General features: G+C 50.2%; 1 protein-coding gene across 8 annotated transcripts in view; it reads left to right on the forward strand.

Annotated features, from left to right (window-relative positions):
• Positions 1–19,009, forward strand: part of CTIF (cap binding complex dependent translation initiation factor) — a 311,698-nt gene that overhangs the window by 85,032 nt on the left and 207,657 nt on the right. For all 8 annotated transcript variants that reach the window (XM_060118402.1, XM_060118403.1, XM_060118401.1 and 5 more), the window contains one exon: positions 5,419–5,490. In XM_060118402.1, coding sequence (XP_059974385.1) covers positions 5,419–5,490 — 72 coding nt within the window. The remainder of the gene's footprint in view (positions 1–5,418; positions 5,491–19,009) is intronic.

Raw genomic sequence — 19,009 nt, forward strand, 5'->3', positions numbered from 1 at the left:
CACTTCTATGAGGCTTGTAGAAGAGTCAGATTCACAGAGAATGAAAGCAGAATGGCTGTTATCAGGGGCTTGGAGGAGGGGGGATGGGGAGTTATTGTTGGAGGGGGACAGCTGATGGAGCTGGAGTGCTGGATGGTGGTGATGGCTGTACAGCAGTGTGAATGTACTTCGTGACACTGAACTGTACACTTAAAAATATTTAAAATGGTAAATTATGTATATTTTACTACAGTAAAAAAATTTCTGGTTCAACATCTAATGCAAGACCATACGTCACATTGAGTTTCCAACATTTTGACTGGCTCTTTGAATTAATACCTATTTATCCCCTTTACTCATTCTGCTACTTTTTGGCTGTGTAACCCTGGCTCAGTTACTTAACCATGCTATGCCTCAAATTCCATATTTGCAAAGTGGGGGTAATACATGGGCCTTGGGATCTATGTGGAGTAAATGTTAATGTAAGTAGCAGGCTTAGAATAGTGCCTGGATTAAATGAAATCTTTATATTTCCTGGGGATGAGTCCTTTGTTACACATGTTGCAAGTGGCCTCTCACTTGTCTTTAATTGTGTTTGTGATTTCTTTTGTCACACAAAATTTTAGACTTTGATGGAGTTTAAAACTTGTATCTTGGATTTTAACCAACTTGGAATGTGTTGTCCATGGTACTGGGAGGCAGATTCTAGGGTCATTTTTTCCTCGCTGGCTTGCTGGTTGTCTCAGTCCCTGTGTTTGTTTTTGTTTGTTTGTTTGTTTGTTTTTGTGGTACGCGGGCCTCTCACTGTTGTGGCCTCTCCCGTTGCAGAGCACAGGCTCTGGACATGCAGGCTCAGCGGCCATGGCTCACGGGCCTAGCCGCTCCACGGCATGTGGGATCTTCCCGGACTGGGGCACGAACCCGTGTCCCCTGCATCAGCAGACGGACTCTCAACCACTGCGCCACTAGGGAAGCCCAGCATGAAGTATTTAAAGTGTACCGATAGAAGCAGAGAACAATAGAATAAGCATCTGTTTTGAGTACAGACTAAACATCTGTACTCCCATTTATTAAACCTTAACCCTGTGCCATCTTTGTTTCATCTTTTAAATTAAGAAATAAATTATAGCCGTTATGGTGAAGACCCAAAACCACTCTTGTGAATTCCATGTTCGTTGTTCCCATACAAACAGATTTCCCACTTTTCCTGCCTCTTCGTGTTCAACGACCTTTTCAGGAGGGGCCACCTTAACCCCCCAGAGAACTTGCTCCCAGCTGTAAACCCTTCACCTCAAAGGAGAAATGCCCTGGCTGAACCAAGCATAGGGGCAGGGCCGAGGAGAGTGTTCCCCAAGGGGGCCCTTCTCTTGTTCTGGAATCATCTCATACATATTAGGACGGGTTCCCGGAAGGTCTGTGTCTGGAGAATTTTCTAGGTGGTGGCTCAGAAAAGGCAAAGGGGAGGGAGGTGGTGGTGGCTGCAGCCTAAGAAGAAAGAAGACAGTGTGGGCAGCAGAATCCCAGCACAGGGGAGGAGATTTGAACAGGGAAGGGAGAGCTCCCAGGGGCTTGTAGGGTCAGGCAGCAGCAGAGAGCGGACGTGACTGGGGGGTTGGATGCCACACGGGCCCAGTGGTACAACTTCCTGGGAGAACTGCAGTGACTCACATTTAATTCCTCCCCGGGGGTCAGGAAAGCAGGACCCAGCTGGACCACACTCCCTCCCCCAAAAGCTTTCCCTGGGGGCCATGGCTGGGTCTGTGGGGTGGGTTTCTGTGGACTTTACTATCTTGCTAGCTTTCCTAAACACATCAGCCCTCTGCTCACTGCTTAACTGTATGATGCTCTCAGAGCCACTTCTTCATTTCTGTCTCTGCCTGCTCTCCCAGTGGAAACCTGGATGTTGGACTCTAGCTTCCCAACCAGTGGGTTCCCCACACCCACACTCCGGGCCAGTTCAGCCTGTTCTAACACAGCTCTGATGACGCCCTCCCCTAACAGACGCCTTCGGAATCTTTCCACCCAGGAAGTCTCTGACCGCTTAGCGGGAGAGTCCTGCTTGCTACCCTCTACCCCTGAGCTGGCCAGTGTTCCCCTGCCATGTCCACACTTGGGCTCACTCTTCTCCAGGGATCCCGGCTCAACTGCTTTCCTTCCCTAGGGAATCCCTCCGAGAGCACACTGTCCCTTCTCAGCCTCGCCCTCCCCCTCCCTGCGCCACTGTTACTGCACATCTCACCTCTCCTGTGAAGGGAGCGCCGGTGGCAGGTTCCACACCAAAGGTGCTCAGGAAGGTTGGCCAGTGTAAAGTCAAGGATGAGCTTTGACAAAGCAGAGCAGTCTCATCGGAGCTTGGAATCGCTCTGGGAAAGCCTAGCCAGGGGGCTGAGGTGGCACGTGGCTGTGCACAAAGCCTCGGCTGCCCCTCTGTGCCCGCTTGTCAGGAGCAGCCAGTGTTGCACCCCATCCCCGCCCTGCCAGGGACCACGTGGGGACCACGCTGACCCCAGGAGGAGGTGTGCCCACCCTCAAGTCACCTCTCTGTGAGATGTCAAGTCAGCAGTATGCAGCTGGGGTTGAAGCGTTTGGGTTGCCCCACTGGAGGAGGCCTTTCTCTGCAAGGCTGTCCTGGGATGGGACGAGAAGTGCAGGATCTACTTCTCTCCTGGCCGGTAGTCACTGCGTGCCTCCCCACTGTCAGCCAGGCTCCAACCAGGAAAGGAGAAGCCACTCAAGTATAGAAAGCAGTAAAGCAGAGGGACTGTTTTTATAGTAGTTCAAATAGTTTACAAATATATATATATATATATATATATATATATAAATACATATATACGTATGTGGATTACTTTTTTTTTTTTTGGCTGTGCCACGTGGCATGTGAAATCTTAGTTCCCTGACCAGGGATCTAACCCGTGCCCCCTTCAGTGGAAGCACGGAGTCTTAACCACTGGACCACCAGGGAAGTCCCTGGATTACTTTTTATTTTGAAGTTACTTTTGACTCATAGCAGATGTGCAAAAATAGTACAGGGTGTTCCCATGTACCTGTCCCCTAATATGAATATCTTACATAACCATAGTACAATGATCAGAACTAAGAAATTACCATTGGTACAATGAGACTTTATTTGAATATCACCGGTTTATCTACTAATGTCGTTTTTCTGTTCCAAGATTCAAATTTGCATCTAATTGTCATGCTTTCTTATTCTCCTCCAACCTGTGACACTCCCGTGGTCTTTTCTTATCCCTACAACCTCGACACTTTTGAAGAGTATTGGTCATTTATTTTCTGGAAAGTTCATCAGTTTGGGTTGCCTGATATTCTCTCATCATATTGAGATTGTGCATTTTTGGCAAGGACACCTCAAGAGTGACATGGCCCTTCTCAGGGCATTATGCTGGGAAGTCCACGGTGGTAATACGTTTTATTACAGGTGATATTATCCTTGATCACTTGGTTTAAGGTGGTGTCTGATAGATTTCTCATTTTTCCCTTTTTTTCTCCTATAATTTAATAAATATCTTTGCAGAGATGCTTTGAGACTACAAATATCCAGACAGAGGGAATTTAACCCAGGGAGTTGGTTACCCACATGATAAAAGAGCTGAGAAACTAAACAACCACAGAGAGCCATTACCACTTCTAGGCCTGAGGCACAAAGGGAGGAGATGGTATTGCCAGAGCCCAGCATTAGGGGTCGTGCACAGAGGGCCCATCTGGTGAGGCTGGAGCCTTGAAGGAGACCCAGTCATTGCTGGTAATGCTGCCTGAAGCATAGAGAGATGGGGGAGAAACACCACGGCTTCTCTCTCTTCCTGTCTCCCATTAGCCCAACCCAGCTAGAAGCCAGCTGAGTCTGCAGGGTTCAGCCCCTCTGCAGTACAGAGCCAGGATGGGCAAGAAGTGGCTCTGAGGGCACACTCTCTTGGGACTGGTACCTTGCCTTTGCCAATTCCTTCGACCTGAGCTGTGCTGTCCAATAGGGCAGCCACTAGCCACATGTGGCTCTTGAGCACTTGAAATTGACATGCTTTAAGCAGATTTCAAAACCTTAGTATGGAGAGAAGTATGTAACATATCTCACTAATCATTTTTATATCAATTACCTATTGAGAGAAACATATATTGAGATAAATAAAATGCATTATTAAGTTTCATTTTACCTTTTTCTTTTTTCTTCTTTAAATCTGGCTACTAGATCATTTAAAATTATGTCTGCGATTCCTATTCGTTGGCCAGCACTGCTGTAGAGTACACTTGTACCAGCCTGTATCATCGGCATTGTAATAAAATGTCTTTCCTATACAAAGGTCATGCCCTTGACCCACAGTCGGGAGGCTGGCGGTGTCTAGCCAAGGTTTCACGAATCCAGGACGGTGATGGCTTTGAGCCATCCACACTCACTCACAGTTCTGACCAAGTGTGTCAAACAGAGAGAGACTGGGCTGCTCTGCTTTTTATGAATCATACAGGTGTAGGTCAAGATCAACGTTCAGTGTGAGCAGGAGAGCCTACCTAACATTTAACACAATAATAAAAGCACCACTATATATATAGATAGCACATTACTGTGGAAGAGCTGTACTCTTACTACTACTTTATATCTATATATAGATTTGGTGTAGCTTACAAAGTCCCTTCATTTCAACCTTGCAGAGTCACCCAGCCTTGCTGTCCCCATTTTATAGATGACAAAGTGAAGCCTGGGAGGTTACATGGATTTCAGTGGCTCTCAAACATCTGGTGCATCCCTTGGAAAGCTTGTCAAAATGGAGAAGACAGGTGCTGCCCTCAGCAAGTGATTCAGTGGGTGGAGATTAGGACCCAGAGACCCCCTATGTGGCAGGGTTTGAGGACCGTTACACTGGTAGTTGTCATATCACACTTTGGGGCACATGGGGCCCCTGAGGTCAGTGGTGGGACTGGGCTTCTGATGGCCAGTCTGGGGCTCTTCCCCGATGCCATGCTCTCCTGTCAGTCCACAGGTCCACCGTACTTTGGGCCTGGGTGTACGGTATGATCCACACATACATGCCTCTCCTCTAGCTCCAACCTTGACACCGTAGGGAACTAGTGTGGCTGAAGCATGGTTAGGTGGTCAAACATGGTGCTGGTTTCTCAAAACTCATATTTACCCTCTGTGTTGTCTGGTTGGCTTTGGAATGTAGCTGGCTCTTCATCACTTTGGTGGGCTTAGGTGGCAGGAAATGAGTTTGCCTTCCCCACACATATGCCAAAGGGTCACCTCCATGTGGCACTGGGAGATGCCAAGTGGGACCTGGTGATACAGGAAGATTTCTCTTTGAAAATGGCTGAGCAGGATTTCATACTGGCTCTACTGCAGCAGGGCGGGACCGTGCCTGGGGGGCCAGAGCAGAGTGAGGATGAGCCTGTATGTCCTGCCATCACTGACCACTCCTTTCTCCCCTGCAGTGGACGGCGGACTGCAATGAGCAGCTGGACTGCAGCTATTCCTTCTCCCGAGGGCGAGCCCCCCTGCAGCAGGTAGGGAGCCAGCTCCATGCTCCATCTGGGGGTCATCGTGGTCTTGTCTGTCTGGGTTCCTGGGCTGTTCACCATGGTGCTCCTGAGAGGTGGTGATGTGGGAGTGCGGGAAATGGGACAGGGGAGGGTGCAATCTGCCCTCTGGAAAGCTCTCCCTGAATATCCAGCCCACAATGAAGCCCTCCCTGCCCAGAACACATAGATTCATAAGATTTATTTTTAGTAGCAGCATTATTTATAATAACAAACATCTGTAAACAACTACTTATCCGTTGAGAGGAGAATAGATAAATGATACGTGATATATCCTTACCATGTACTGTAATACAGCAATAAAGTGAGTGATCTGTGATACATCCTTACGGTGGAATATTATACAGCAGTAAAATGAGTGAACTGGAGGTTCGCACATCAGCGATGATGATGGATCCCAGGGTTTTGGTGGCGGGGGGCACTCTGGAGATCACTTCTGCTCCAGGTCTGCAGAGGACTGGGAGGGGCAGACTGTGGGTATGAAGGAAACCAGCCAGCTTCCTGGGACCAGGCTGGAGTCCGCTGCTTCTCCCCCTGCTGCTTCCCTGTGAGATCCCGAGGGGGCCCCTGTGCGGGTCGTGTGGCCCGGAGGGAAGGAGGCAGCTGCTCCTTGAGAGCCGTCCCTGGTGACCCCCAGGTCCCGTACACCCTCTGGTTGTCGAGCTGTTCTTGCTGATACCTTGTCCCACCTGTGGGAGGTGGTGGGATCAGAGCCTGAAAACTCCGTCTATCCCCAACCCCCAGTCCAGCCTCCCACTGCACCTGTCCAGAGAGATGAGGGAGGCTTTATGGGCTTCAGCAGTAACTTGCTCCCCGTTCCAAAGCACCTGTGTTGACACATTGCCTGGGCCCACTTGCTTGTGTCCGACTTCGGTCCATGGTGCTGATTAAACCAACTCTTCTCTATTCTGTCGTGAGGGAAGGGGGGCAGTGGCCTCAGTTCCAGATCTTTCTTAGGCTGTAGGGCTTTGCTATACCATGGGGTGTGTGTGTCGGGGCAGTTGCCCTGGACAGTTGTGTCACGTGACAAGACGCTTGTGTGTGTGTTTCGTTGATTCTTAAGTAGGAGGCCACGCTAAAGCCAGGGTGCGGTGCTCTGCCACAAACTTGGTGGCAGTTCTCTGTGTCCTCAGCTTCCTCGTCTAAAAACCAGGAGACTCGATGGCTTCTGACGGTCCTTCTAGCTTCTCCATGCCATTTACAGACAGGGAAGCTGGGGTCATGGAGGTGTCATGACCTGACCAAGCTGGGACTTGAAGCCAGGTCTTTGCCTGTCCTGTCCCCTCATCGGCCCTTTACCTTGTCTTCCTGTAGTAGGTAGCCTTCTATGGAGGTCTTTTGTCCTCCCCACTAGACTGCTGGTGCTTGGTCATGGACTCCGTTTATACTCCCTAAACCCCTCCAGCTCTTGGCCGAAGACCTGACACATCAGGGGCATTGTCACTAGTGTCTGCCAATTATCTGGGGTTTCCTACATGAAGATTCTCTTAACAGTTCAGCAGCAAAGGTGGACTTGGATTTGAGGACTCAAAAATCAGAGAGAGAGCTTCAGGGAAGGGTTGAAAGTCTTGGATGGGGACATAGGAGGCTGGTAAATGAGAGATTGAAAAACCAGCTCTCTGTTATTTAGTCAGTAGGTGTCTGGTTCTGGAATCATCCAGAGTCTTCCTTTTTGTTCTCACTCCTTTATCTTCTTTACTGGGTCCCCTCTCCCCACCCTTTCTCTCTGGTCCCATTTTCCCATCACTCTGGACAGGTTTCCAGGGGGATGAGATTGGCGTATCCTCCCACTTGCTTCTCATCTGCCTGCCTCACTCTGAGCTGTCCTTTCACAGCTGGTTTCATCCCCTGGAGGAGGGTGGGTGTGGTGTTGGCCAGGGCTGGGGGCTTGTGGGAAGGGATACCCTGGCACCATGAAGACCATCTGACCCCGAATGCCATCTTAGAAGCAGCTGAACAGTCGGCTTGGGGTAAGCAGGGGCTGAATGAAATGCAAAACGAAATGCAACTGAACTTAAAGAAGAAATTGTAAAAGGCTCATGTTAGGTCCTTTCTTGGCAGGTGGAACTGAGCATAAGTCCATTATAGGGGATGAGCCCCAGGAAGGGGGAGGTGAGCTCTCAGGATGTAAACCCACTTTACTTCCCTGATGTGCCCGGAACACGAGGGCTTCATAGTAGGGATTTCCTACAGGCAATGGGGCCATTGGCACTCCCACCGCCCCCAAGTAGTCTGTCTGATCATCTCAGAGAGAGGAAGGGAGAGACATCTGCTTCCAAGAAGCGGAATAGTAGCCGGGGCACCGAGGGACAGCCACGGTCTCAGCCCCACGTGCCACGTGCCTTGTGCATTCTGGATTCAGAGCCCGCAGTGTCCCCATGCGGCGAGCCAGCTGGGGGAAGCGAGAAGGCTGCTCCGCCTGAGTCCTGGTGAGGTCACACCCTGTGCCGTGAGAAGCTGCTCAGAGCCGAGGAAAGCGCAGCGGGCCCAAGAGTTCAGGGTGTTTGCGGAGGGAGTTTTCATAGATTCCTCTGCTGGGGAGTGTTTGTAGTGGCCTGGAGCATGGCCCCTGAAGGACAAGATAATGTATAAAAGAATGCCCAGTGCAGGGCAGGAGACACAGTGTGCACAGCGTGGCCAGACCTCAGGTGGCCCAGAGCTAAGGCACTCGGGCAGGCCGAGCAGAGGTGGTGGCATCGGGCTGGCCCTCCTGGAAGGCCCCGGACGCTGTACCCCATGCTGCACGGAGAGGTAAGATTGAAATGAGGTCTCCTGGGGTCATCACCTTGGTTCGGTGATGAAAGGCCTGACTGTAGACATTAGTAACTCAGTTAACTAGGGTACGAACAATAGAGTGGTGTACAAGACGGAAGGCTCTTTCTCTCTCGCCACCCTCCTGGCAGGGTGTTCAGGGCTGGCATGGCAGCTCAACGGTGTTGGGACAGCCTCCTTGTTTCTCATGCTCTGCCCTCTCTGGGGTGTTGCTCTTGTCCCACGGCCCATGCTGGCTCACGTCCACGTCCACATTCCTGCCAGTGGGAGCACCCACCCTGGGCTTCGTCTCCAGGAGCCTCTGATGTCACCTCAAGAAGCAGCCATCTTTTTTTTAAAGTTAAAAATTTTTTTAATTTTTTGTCCACACGGTATGTGGGATCTTAGCTCCCCGACTAGGGATGGAACCCACGCCCCCTGCAGTGGAAGTGCAGAGTCTTCACCACTGGACCGCCAGGGAAGTCCGTGAAGCGGCCATCTTCTTTATTTATTTATTTATTTATGTATTTATTATAAATTTATTTTTGGCTGTGTTGGGTCTTCGTTTCTGTGCGAGGGCTTTCTCCAGTTGCGGCGAGCAGGGGCCACTCTTCATCGTGGTGCGCGGACCTCTCACTATCGTGGCCTCTCTTGTTGCGGAGCACAGGCTCCAGACGCGCAGGCTCAGTAGTTGTGGCTCACAGGCCTAGTTCCTCCACGGCATGTGGGATCTTCCCAGACCAGGGCTCGAACCCGTGTCCCCTGCACTGGCAGGCAGATTCTCAACCACTGCATCACCAGGGAAGCCCAAGCAGCCATCTTCTGATGCCCTCTGGTGGAGGGATCAAAGCTGGTCAGCATCCCTTGAGTGACATAAGGAAAGCCCCACAACTTACCAGAGACAGCTGCTCCTGCCCACCCTGCCCTGGAGTGGCCCCCTGATGGAAGGGAAACCAGGGAGCTGCCGGCTGAAGAGTGCCTTAGCTGGGGGCAGCTCTGACGGGATGCTGCTGCCCATACAGCCTTCAAGGGCCCCTTCAGCCTGGTCCACCAGATGGAGGAGCACTGGACCAGCTCATATGAGCACCCACTGGCTTCCTCACTGTACCCTCTCCACCAGGCAGACACCCTCACCCACACGCTAATCCATGATGTGATCAGGATGTTCCGTATGTACATCTGCCTGTCCCCTCAGCCTGCTGGTGGGCCTTGAGCTGGGCACCACCAGGGCTCCCTTTACATCCCTGACCCACCCCCCCACCAGCCTAGGGCCTTGCACACAGTAGGTGCTCAATAATGATACCTGAGATGGCTCAGACCCGGTCTACGCAGTCATTCCCTAGCGGGTCCTGTTCCTCTGGCCACACCAACTTTGCTGAGCTTTTGGAAGTCATTGGGATGATGCGGAAGCTCTACTATCCCACATTCACCCCTGGGAAGAATTTCAGGAGGAAACTGAGGCTAGATTGAGACTGGGGTGACTGCTCTAGCACTTTCCCTGACTGCCCCACTCTGGGCACATGTACCCGGGACAGTGGGGCCCACAGCAGGATGCTGAGGTGCTGCATTCTGCCCAGAAAGCTGTGTGGTGAGTCACACAGACCATGCACTGAATGAGGAGCTGGGTGCAGGCACCCTTTGAGAAGTAGTCATGCACTGGGATTATTTTTGTTGTTTTAATTAATGAATAAAACCAAAAAAACCCTGCCTTCTCTGAACCCTTTCAGAGGCACAACGTAGAGGTAAGCCAGGGTAGGTAGAGTCCCACGAGGTGGAAGGAGGGGGCTCAGAGAGTCCAGAACAAAAAATGGGTTCCACATAGTCCTGAAGAGGCCCGTTAACTGCCTGTAGTCAGGACTTGGCTGTACTGGGGACTGTTTGGCATCCTGGCAGCATCTTTCCAAGAGAGTTCGTCCGCCACCTAGTCATTTACTCAGGAGGTCGGAATACAGTTAACAGGGGAGGTGCCCGGAGATGATTTAGAGGAAGGCACCTGAAATGAGAGAGTGCAGCCCAGTGCATTTAGACGACATCCCCAGGTGCCGGCCCAGGACTTAGCATTCAGGGAAGGAAGCTGAAGGCATGTGAAAGGTTGTGTGGAGTTAGGAACAAACAGGTCTTCTCCATCAGCACAGAAATGCCAAGGAAAGGAAATTGATGTGCCAGACAGCAGCAGTGCCTCTGATTAGTCCTTGAGAAGTACTTCCTGACCGAAGGACTTGTTGACCCACGGTGTTGGCTATTGAGCAAGTGATGGGATCTTTGCTGGGAACCTGATGAGCACACGTCTTTCCAGACAGGTTCATGCAAAGCCCTGGGAAAGGTAGGGATGTGTCAGAAATGGTGTCCTGAGTCCTGGCTGCCAGGCTGTGATCCCACACTCCCTGGAGTGAGGAGAGAAGGGCACTCCCCTCTTCCACCCCGTGATGCCCGGTAGCAAATCGAAGCATCAGGAGAGAGAGAAAAGAGCTGTGTTCCAGGGGTCAGAAGAACCAGATGTTGACCCAGGTGTGACGTGCACTCCAATGCCTCTTCCACAAAATGAGGCATTGGACTACACAGACTCCTCTGAGCCTCTCTGGAAACATCTTTCACTGTTTATATTCTGTGTCTCCATGAAGTGGGTCCAAATGGCTGCTAAAATCAGCAGGTCTGGATTTTCCTGATTTCTCTACTGTTCCCCCCACATACCCTGATGCCTGTGTCAACCTGCAGGTTAGATATATCCTATGTGTCAGCACTGACTGTGACCCAAGAGATAACAGATGGTAGGCAGAGGTGAGCCTCAAATGCACTGCTTACCTCTGGCTCACAGAAAAGGGTAGAAGGAATTTTCTGCCAGTCATCTTGCTGCCCTTGAGGAATTATAGTATCTGATTCAGAGCCAATCTAAAAACTCAGTACAAATGATATCTGAGTCAAAGTGCCCAGATTTTTAATCAGCTTCTCTGAATAATTAAGAAATATCATGTGTGTGTTCATGGCACTGCTCTCTGTTCACTCAGCATTTATTGACCACCTGCTGTGAGCTTGGCTCACATATGAGCTGGAGCCTTTGGGCTCACTACCTGTTTGTAGAGCAGAGGCGAGTGAACATGAAACAGACTACAGGCACACACGGTAAGACCCCCAAAGAGATGCCCTGACCACAGACCCTGCAGTCATTCCAAGGAATGGCCCTGTTGCTCTCTGCGGGTAGGGAGATGGCTTGCAGGACATGAGACTCGATCTGTGCCTTCAGGAATGGATAGGATGTCTGACCAGATGGAAGGGAAGAGAGAAGAAGGTGAAGAGAGAAGAAACGGTGTTAGCAGAGACTTGAAGTTGGCCATGACGTTGGGATATTAGAGTGGAGGAGTGGGCACAGCTGGAGTCACTGGTTAGTGCTGGGTTTTACCAGAGTGGTAGGGGGTGGGGTGTCTGTACGCCCCGCTGAGTTGCTGGAGCTGCTGTCCAACCCCACACATTTGTGTACCTTGCATGGCTTGTATTTTCTTTGTCGTTCCTTACAGGTAAATTGTGTCCCCCTGTATCAGTCAGGATAGCCTAGGAAATGCTGCAGTAACAAACAGCTCTGAATCTTAGTAACTTTAAGCCACCCATTTAGGACCCAGCTTGGTGGAGCAGTTGCCATGACGGAGGGAAAAGAGCACCGGAGGCAATTCAGCGCTCCAACCTAAATGTAACACACATCACTTCCACTCTTAGCTTGTTGCCCAGAACTAGTCACATGGCCCCACCCAACCATAAACACACTAAATAGGAGAATCCTACTATACGCCTGGACCAGGGAAACCAGAACTGGTTGGTGACTGGCTAGAATGACTGTCACATGCTCCACTTCTAGTGGAAACTCAACAGGGGCTGTGGCTGACTTCCTCCCCCACCCCCTTATCTCCTTTACCACATTAAATCCAGAGCTAGGCAGGTCTCCAGTGAACCCTGAAGATGTGGGCTCTCAGGATGAGAAGAAGCTCAGAGGTCACCTGATCCAACTCCCTGCAATGCAGGATCCCCCTGCTTCTTGAGGCCATTGAGCTGCTGGACGTTTCCAGAAATGGAGAACTCACTGCTTCCCAAGGCATCTCAGAGCATGTGAAGCAGCTCCACTGATAACAGTGTCGGTCTTTGATTCAGCCCAGACCACCTCTTCATGACTCCAGCTGATGGCTTTAGTTTGATTCCTTTTGTCCATGGCTATTTAGCCTCTCCCCCACAGTCTGCCATGGCAAGTCTGCTTTCTAAGCTAAGCATCCTCATTCCTGCAGCTGTTTCCTTTTGTTGTGGTTCGTTTATTCCTTTGATTATTTATTTGTTCGTTCATCCATTCATCCAACCAGCACGTCATCATTGAGGGCCCGTGTGCCAGCCACCATGCTAGGAACCAGGAATCTGGATGGGGAAGGCAATGGGGGCAGTCTCTGTGTATGTGGAGGGTAGAGTGGGCAGGGGTGGGGGCGGGAGATGGGCACTTAAACCACAGTGCTAAGAAGTCTGGGACATGACACACTGCTTCCCACGTCCTGTCCCATCCTGGGTTACTTTTCTGGGAGCACCGTAAGCACAGACTATATTTCCTCTTAATAAGCCTCCCAAAACTGAACACGGCATGTACTTCTGCTGCTCCCAGCATGTGAGCCTCTCTTTTCCAGAAGATGCCATCTGTCTCCATCCTCGGAGTGACTTCTGGCTCCAGCTCACCCGGAGGAACCAGGATACAATACTTACCAAACAATATTGATGATTGACTTCTATAGGGAGAGTAGTCGGCAACTATTCATTGAGCCCACGTTGTAAACAGGATGAGCCATGTGGCCTGGTCTCTGCCCTCAGAGTACCCAGAGTCTGCTTAGAGAAAGAAGACTTTCTCGAGTGGACAAGCAACATTCTAGAGCCGCGTGTGAATACTGGGAGGAGGGGAGCTGGCTGCAGCTGGCGTCTGTAGAGGAGGTCAGATACCCGGGCATGAAGGGGGAGGAGCCATGCTGTCATGGTAACGGCATCCGACTGGAGGACTGGAGTGAGGAGATGTGAGTCCTGGCTTCTGTACCTCTGACTCACTATTCCATCACTGGTGAGATACCTCATCTAGCTGCAGCCTCAGTTTCTCCTCTGAAAAATGAGGAGGTGAACTAGACTTAAGGTCATCAAAATGTGTTGTTAAAAATACAGATTTCTATTTCTGGGAAGATGGAATAGATGTTCTTTTCTATATTCCTCCTGTACAACTAAAACCCTGAACATTCTATATAAAACAAATATAAGAAGATTCTGAAACAGAGAGAGAAGGCAGACCAGCTAGGGACCTTGGGACCTGAGTATTGACACAGGAGTGACCTCCCTGGGTTTTCTTTTTGCTTCCTATATCCCAGACTTGAAGCTGAAGATGTGGGTAACTAGGAAATGCCAGTGGACACAGATTTTTTTTTTTTAAGTTCCAATAAAAGCCTATTATCTCTAAGCTTAGGTCCAGGAAAAGAATAGAAGCTTAGGTCTAGCAAGATAGAAAACTTTTAGACAATAGCTGCTGTACTCCAGCCAAATAGCACAGAAAAAAACTGTAGCACCATCCCCACCGTCATGAGCAAATAACCAGTGGGAACCTGGACTTCCACCCGCTCCGGGCTGTAATGCGGCCCCCTAACTCCTTCAGCAGTGTGGTGTCAGAGAAGGTCAAGTAGGAGGTTGTGACTTTCATCCCTGCTGGCTGGTAAGAAGCTCCCTGCCCCCATGGTATTGTTGGAGGCCATGCGGGGACCCTGGACTCCCACCCCCACTCAGCAGGATAGAGGTGCCCCTCCCCTCCCTGCTGGCACGTGTCAGAGGAGGTTCTACTAGAGAGCTGGGACTTCCACTGTTGCCCGGTGGTCGTGAGGCCCCCATAGCAGGGTCAGTGGGGACCATGTGGAGTCCTGGAACTCCTGCCTCCACTGAGCCATAACAAATGCTCCACTGACAGTACTGAGGTCGTGCCCACCCCTCTTTCCCCTGACAGAGTGGTACCACAAAAAGCCAGTTAAAACAGAAGATTTAAATGAGATTCAGAGTCTCATTACGTAACATGAAAGTGTCCTGATTACAATCAAAAATCATTTCTCATACCAAGAGTTGGGAAGATTTCAAAGTGAATGAATGAAGACAATAAATGTCAACACCGAGGTGTGAAATTGGACTTCATCAAAATGAAAAACTCTTGCTCTGGGAAAATCCCTGTTTAGAGCATGAAGAGACAAGTTACAAAGAGGGAGAAGATTTTGCAAAACATATATCTGACGAAGGACAAGCATCTAGAATATGTCAAGAACTCTCAAAACTCAGCACTGACAACAATGCAATTAGAAAATGTACAAAATACATGAAGAGGCATTTTTCACTAAAGAGGATATACAGATGGCAACTAAGCACACAAGAAGATGTTCATTGTTAGCTGTTAGGGAAATGCAAACTAAAGCCTCAGCAAGGTGTCTCTATACACCTGTCAATATGGCTAAAATTAAAAAACAAAAACAGTGACAACACTGAATGTCAGTGAAGATACAGAGAAATTGGATGACTCACACATAGCTGGTGGGGATGTTAAGTGGTACAGCCATTCTGGAAAACAGTTTGGCAGTTTCTTATAAAACCAAACCTACAAGTACCATATGATCCAGCAATTGCAACCCTGGGTGTTTATCCCAGAGAAATGAAAACTTATGTTCACACAAAAACCTGTACTTGAATGTCTATAGCAGCTTTATTCATCATAGCCAAAAGCTGGAAATAATCCAGATGTCCCTCAACAGGTGAATGGTTAAGTAAGTTATGGCACTCAGCAATAAAAAGGAATCAACTCTTGGTGCATGCAGTAACCTGGATGAATCTCCAGGGAATTATGCAGAGTGAAAAAAGGCTAATCCCCCAAAGTTACATACTCTATGATTCCACTTATATACCATTCTTGAAATGATGGGATTATAGAAATACGGAGCAGGTTAGCAGTTCTTCAGGATTAGGGGAGGGGGGCACGATGAAGTGGGTGGGTACAAAAAAGCAGCAGGAAGGATCCTTGTGCCGATGGAAATGTTGAGCCTTCTAGAGGGTATGGCTCTCGGTACCCTGGATGTGATCCGAACTATATACTTTTATAAGTTTTTCCTTGGCGGGGAAACAGAGTAAAGGATACATGGGATCTCTATTATTTTTTACAACTAGATGTGAATCTACAATTATCTAAAATAAAAGTTAAATTTTTTAAAGTACAGAACCTTTTGTTTCATCACAGTCTTTCAAGGAAATCTCATGTAGAAAACCCAAAGGGCAGAACTGTTTGGTGAGGCAGGGGAAGGAACCCACCTGCTTTCTCTCCCACTCTATCCACCTCGTCACTGTGGGAGCATCTAGATCAGCCCTGGGCCAGATGATCTCTCAGCCCCTTCCCTCCCTGGCCTTCTGTGGTTCTGAGTCTGGCGCTGGCAGGAAGGGAGATATCTCCAGCAACTGGAGAGTTCCAAGAAGGCCTCCTAGGGAGGAGCCTTGGAGGATGAGCTCCTTTCTCTGCACAGAGGCATGGGCAAGGTATGGGGCTAGGGACAGCTGAGTGGGCCCCCACTGCTTCAGCAGATGCTGGACAGGCAGCCAACCAGAAGTGGGCTCTGCTGTGGCCCAGTCTAGGGTAGGTACTAATAATATTGCCATTTAAATCCTAAGGCATGATTAATTAGCTGAGAGACTGGAGAAATATACTTGGCCACAGGGAGTCATTGTCTCCCACTCCTCTGGGTTTTGGGTCTTAATTCAAAGACAGTGAGGGTAGAGACAGAAGGGACAGATTGGACAGACAGACAGGAAAGCTCCAGAGTGAAAGGAATGGCCTTTTCTGCTCCTGAACTCAGCTCTGGTACTCCTCAGGAGGCTCTATCTTCTGGTCTCTGCTCTGTCGTTCTCCTGCCTCAGGCCTTTCTATTGTAGGAAGATTAAAATATTGGGGGTCCATCACCATCTTTCCTACCAGCACGTGGGGTGCTGTCCTTGGTGCTGAACACACACACACACACACACACACACACACACACACTCACACACCCCACACACATGCACACACAAACCCCCCCACACACACCACACACACACACACACCACACACACGCCCCCTCACACACCACACACACCATGCAAACAGAAACACTCACCACACACACACACCCAAACACCCCCACACACACACACCCAAACACACCCACACGCACACCCAAACACCCCACACACACACCCTACACACAGACCCCCCCCACACCCCACACACACCCACGCACACACACCACACACATACCCACAAACACACCCCACACACACACCCCACACACCCAGACACACCCACACCACACGCCCCACACACACGCCCCACACACACCCACACCCCCCGCACCCACACACAGCCACACACATACACACACCCACAAACACACACACCCAAACACACCCACACACACAAAAACACAAAAAAACACACCACAGACACACACACACCACACACACCCAAACACACACCCACACACACACCCAAACACACCCACACACCACAGACACATACCACACACATAAACATACACACACACACACACCCCACACACCCAAACACACCCACCCACAACCACCCACACCACACAGGCACACGCACACCACACACACACACACACACACACACACACACACACACCAGGACAGGACTGCTTCTCCTTGGGCCCTACCCTGCCCCACCCTTGATCTGTGCTTGGGTCCTCACTTCCTCTCTCTTCAAGCAAACCCAAGTCACCCTCAAAGTCTAGTTGTTTGGGTCTGAGAGGAGTTTTGGACCTGGCCTACAGGAAGCCCCTGTTTTGGCCCAGGAGATGCCTTTGGAGTATTTTGGTCTCCAAACGTCCTGTATAATGCACCACACTAGCTGCAGCAACCCTCATGGGGCCCCAGGAAGCAGCTTACAGGCCTAGGGTCCTGCTTTCCCCAGTCTCAGTCCATCCGTGTTGTTACTTGCAGGAAGTTTTTCCTGGAGTCCAGAGCCACAGTCTCCCCTGGAGCCCGCAGCATGGGTGGCATGCATCCTATCACATGGTGCTTCACTACGTGTTGTCTTCAGTTGTTTTTTCCTTTTCTGTGACTTTCCAGCTAGGTGGTAAGACCTGTGGGGCAGGGACAATCACCTCGGACCTCTTGTGGCCACACAGTGCCTAGCACTGTGTTAACCCACTAATGTGGGTGATATATTGGGGCTGGGGGCAGGGGACTTGGGAGGGCATCCTTGGAGAGGAAGGAGAGAGGTCTTGTCCATTGTTTAAAGGGATAGCCCTCCCTATCAGCTCCCCTGGGAGCCCTGAGTCTGTGGGGTTTGCTTGCTCTTGGCCCTCATCATGGACAGAATCTATGGAAGAACATTTTGCACCAAGAAGGGGAAATGGACTGGGATTATGAGCCTTCCAAGGAGCAGGGGCTGTACTGCCCTCATCTCTCTGGTGCCCAGGCTGGGCCCTGTAGAGCTGACGTCCAGCAGCTGGCCCCTGGTTCTGCAGTCCGGGAGTTCAGGCCCTGGTCTCTGCAGGCTCCTGGTGCTGCAGCCGCAGTCGGGCCGGCCAACTCTGGTGCGGCTGACACAGCAGCAAACATGCTGGGGAAACTCAGACTGACATGCCCGGACATCCTCTAGTTGGAACTTTGCCTGTGACCCTCCCACTAATGGGGGGGGGGTCCTCCTGCTGCCCCCTGCCTTGTTTAGCCAGACTCTGCCTTATTTCTAAACCTTTGCAGCCTGGGATTGTCAACACACACATACCTGTGCACACATACGTACACTAGCAGAAATGACTCTGCAGTTGTATATTAATAAAGAAAAAACAACAGTATAGAAGAGGGTCATTTTTTCCCATTGCACCTGACTTGGCATGTTTTTCTACTGTCCAGTGACTCACTCCCATCTTGTTTCATTCACTCATGCATGGAGCCCCCCGACCCTACACATTCTATCTTGCACCCCTACATTCCTTCTTTTCCTCACTGCAAGTATTTACTCCCTGCACCAGCGCTGCCTTCCCAAGAGATGAACTCGGAAAACCCAAATGTTCGTAGGGATATGGGTATGTTCCTGCATTATGGGAAACTCGACAGTGGGGTCAGAAGTTATTTGAATAATATATCTGCAGAGTGCAGTGGTTAAGAGCACAGACTCTGGTCCACACTCATATGCGTTCCTGGGAACTAGCTCTGTGAATGCGGGCAAGTTCTCTGAGCCTCAGTTTCCTCATCAGTGAAATGGGGATGGTGATAGCAACAGCTGCTTCCTAGGGTTGTAACAGATGTCAAGTGCTCAGATGGTGCCTGGTGTGCGGTGAGTGCTGCGTCAGTGTTTGCTGTTATCATTCTCTGGAACCTGTCCTCCCTGATCTGGGGTAGCTGTGCACCCCGCGTCGCCCTTTCAGAGGCAGATTCAGTCTCCCTGCCCGTGGGCAGGCCGTTTCCATTTCTTTTTCCACACGGTTTAAAGTGCTCATTATCCCTTTGTGATCTGTTCTGAGAGCAGCACGATTCACCCTGTCAAGGGGCCCCCTAATTGTCAGTAAAAGAAGCTGTTGTGAAGGATTCAGCAGCGTTTAAGTGCTAAAAAACGATCCACTGAAAAGGGTGATTTTTTTTTGATAAGGCTCCTCAGAACCTTGGCATTGCAACAACCTGGCGGGGTGTTGGCAGGGGCTGGGTGACCTCAGGG

The sequence above is a fragment of the Mesoplodon densirostris genome, chromosome 15 (genome assembly GCF_025265405.1).
Source record: "Mesoplodon densirostris isolate mMesDen1 chromosome 15, mMesDen1 primary haplotype, whole genome shotgun sequence".
In the NCBI taxonomy this organism is placed as follows: domain Eukaryota; kingdom Metazoa; phylum Chordata; class Mammalia; order Artiodactyla; family Ziphiidae; genus Mesoplodon; species Mesoplodon densirostris.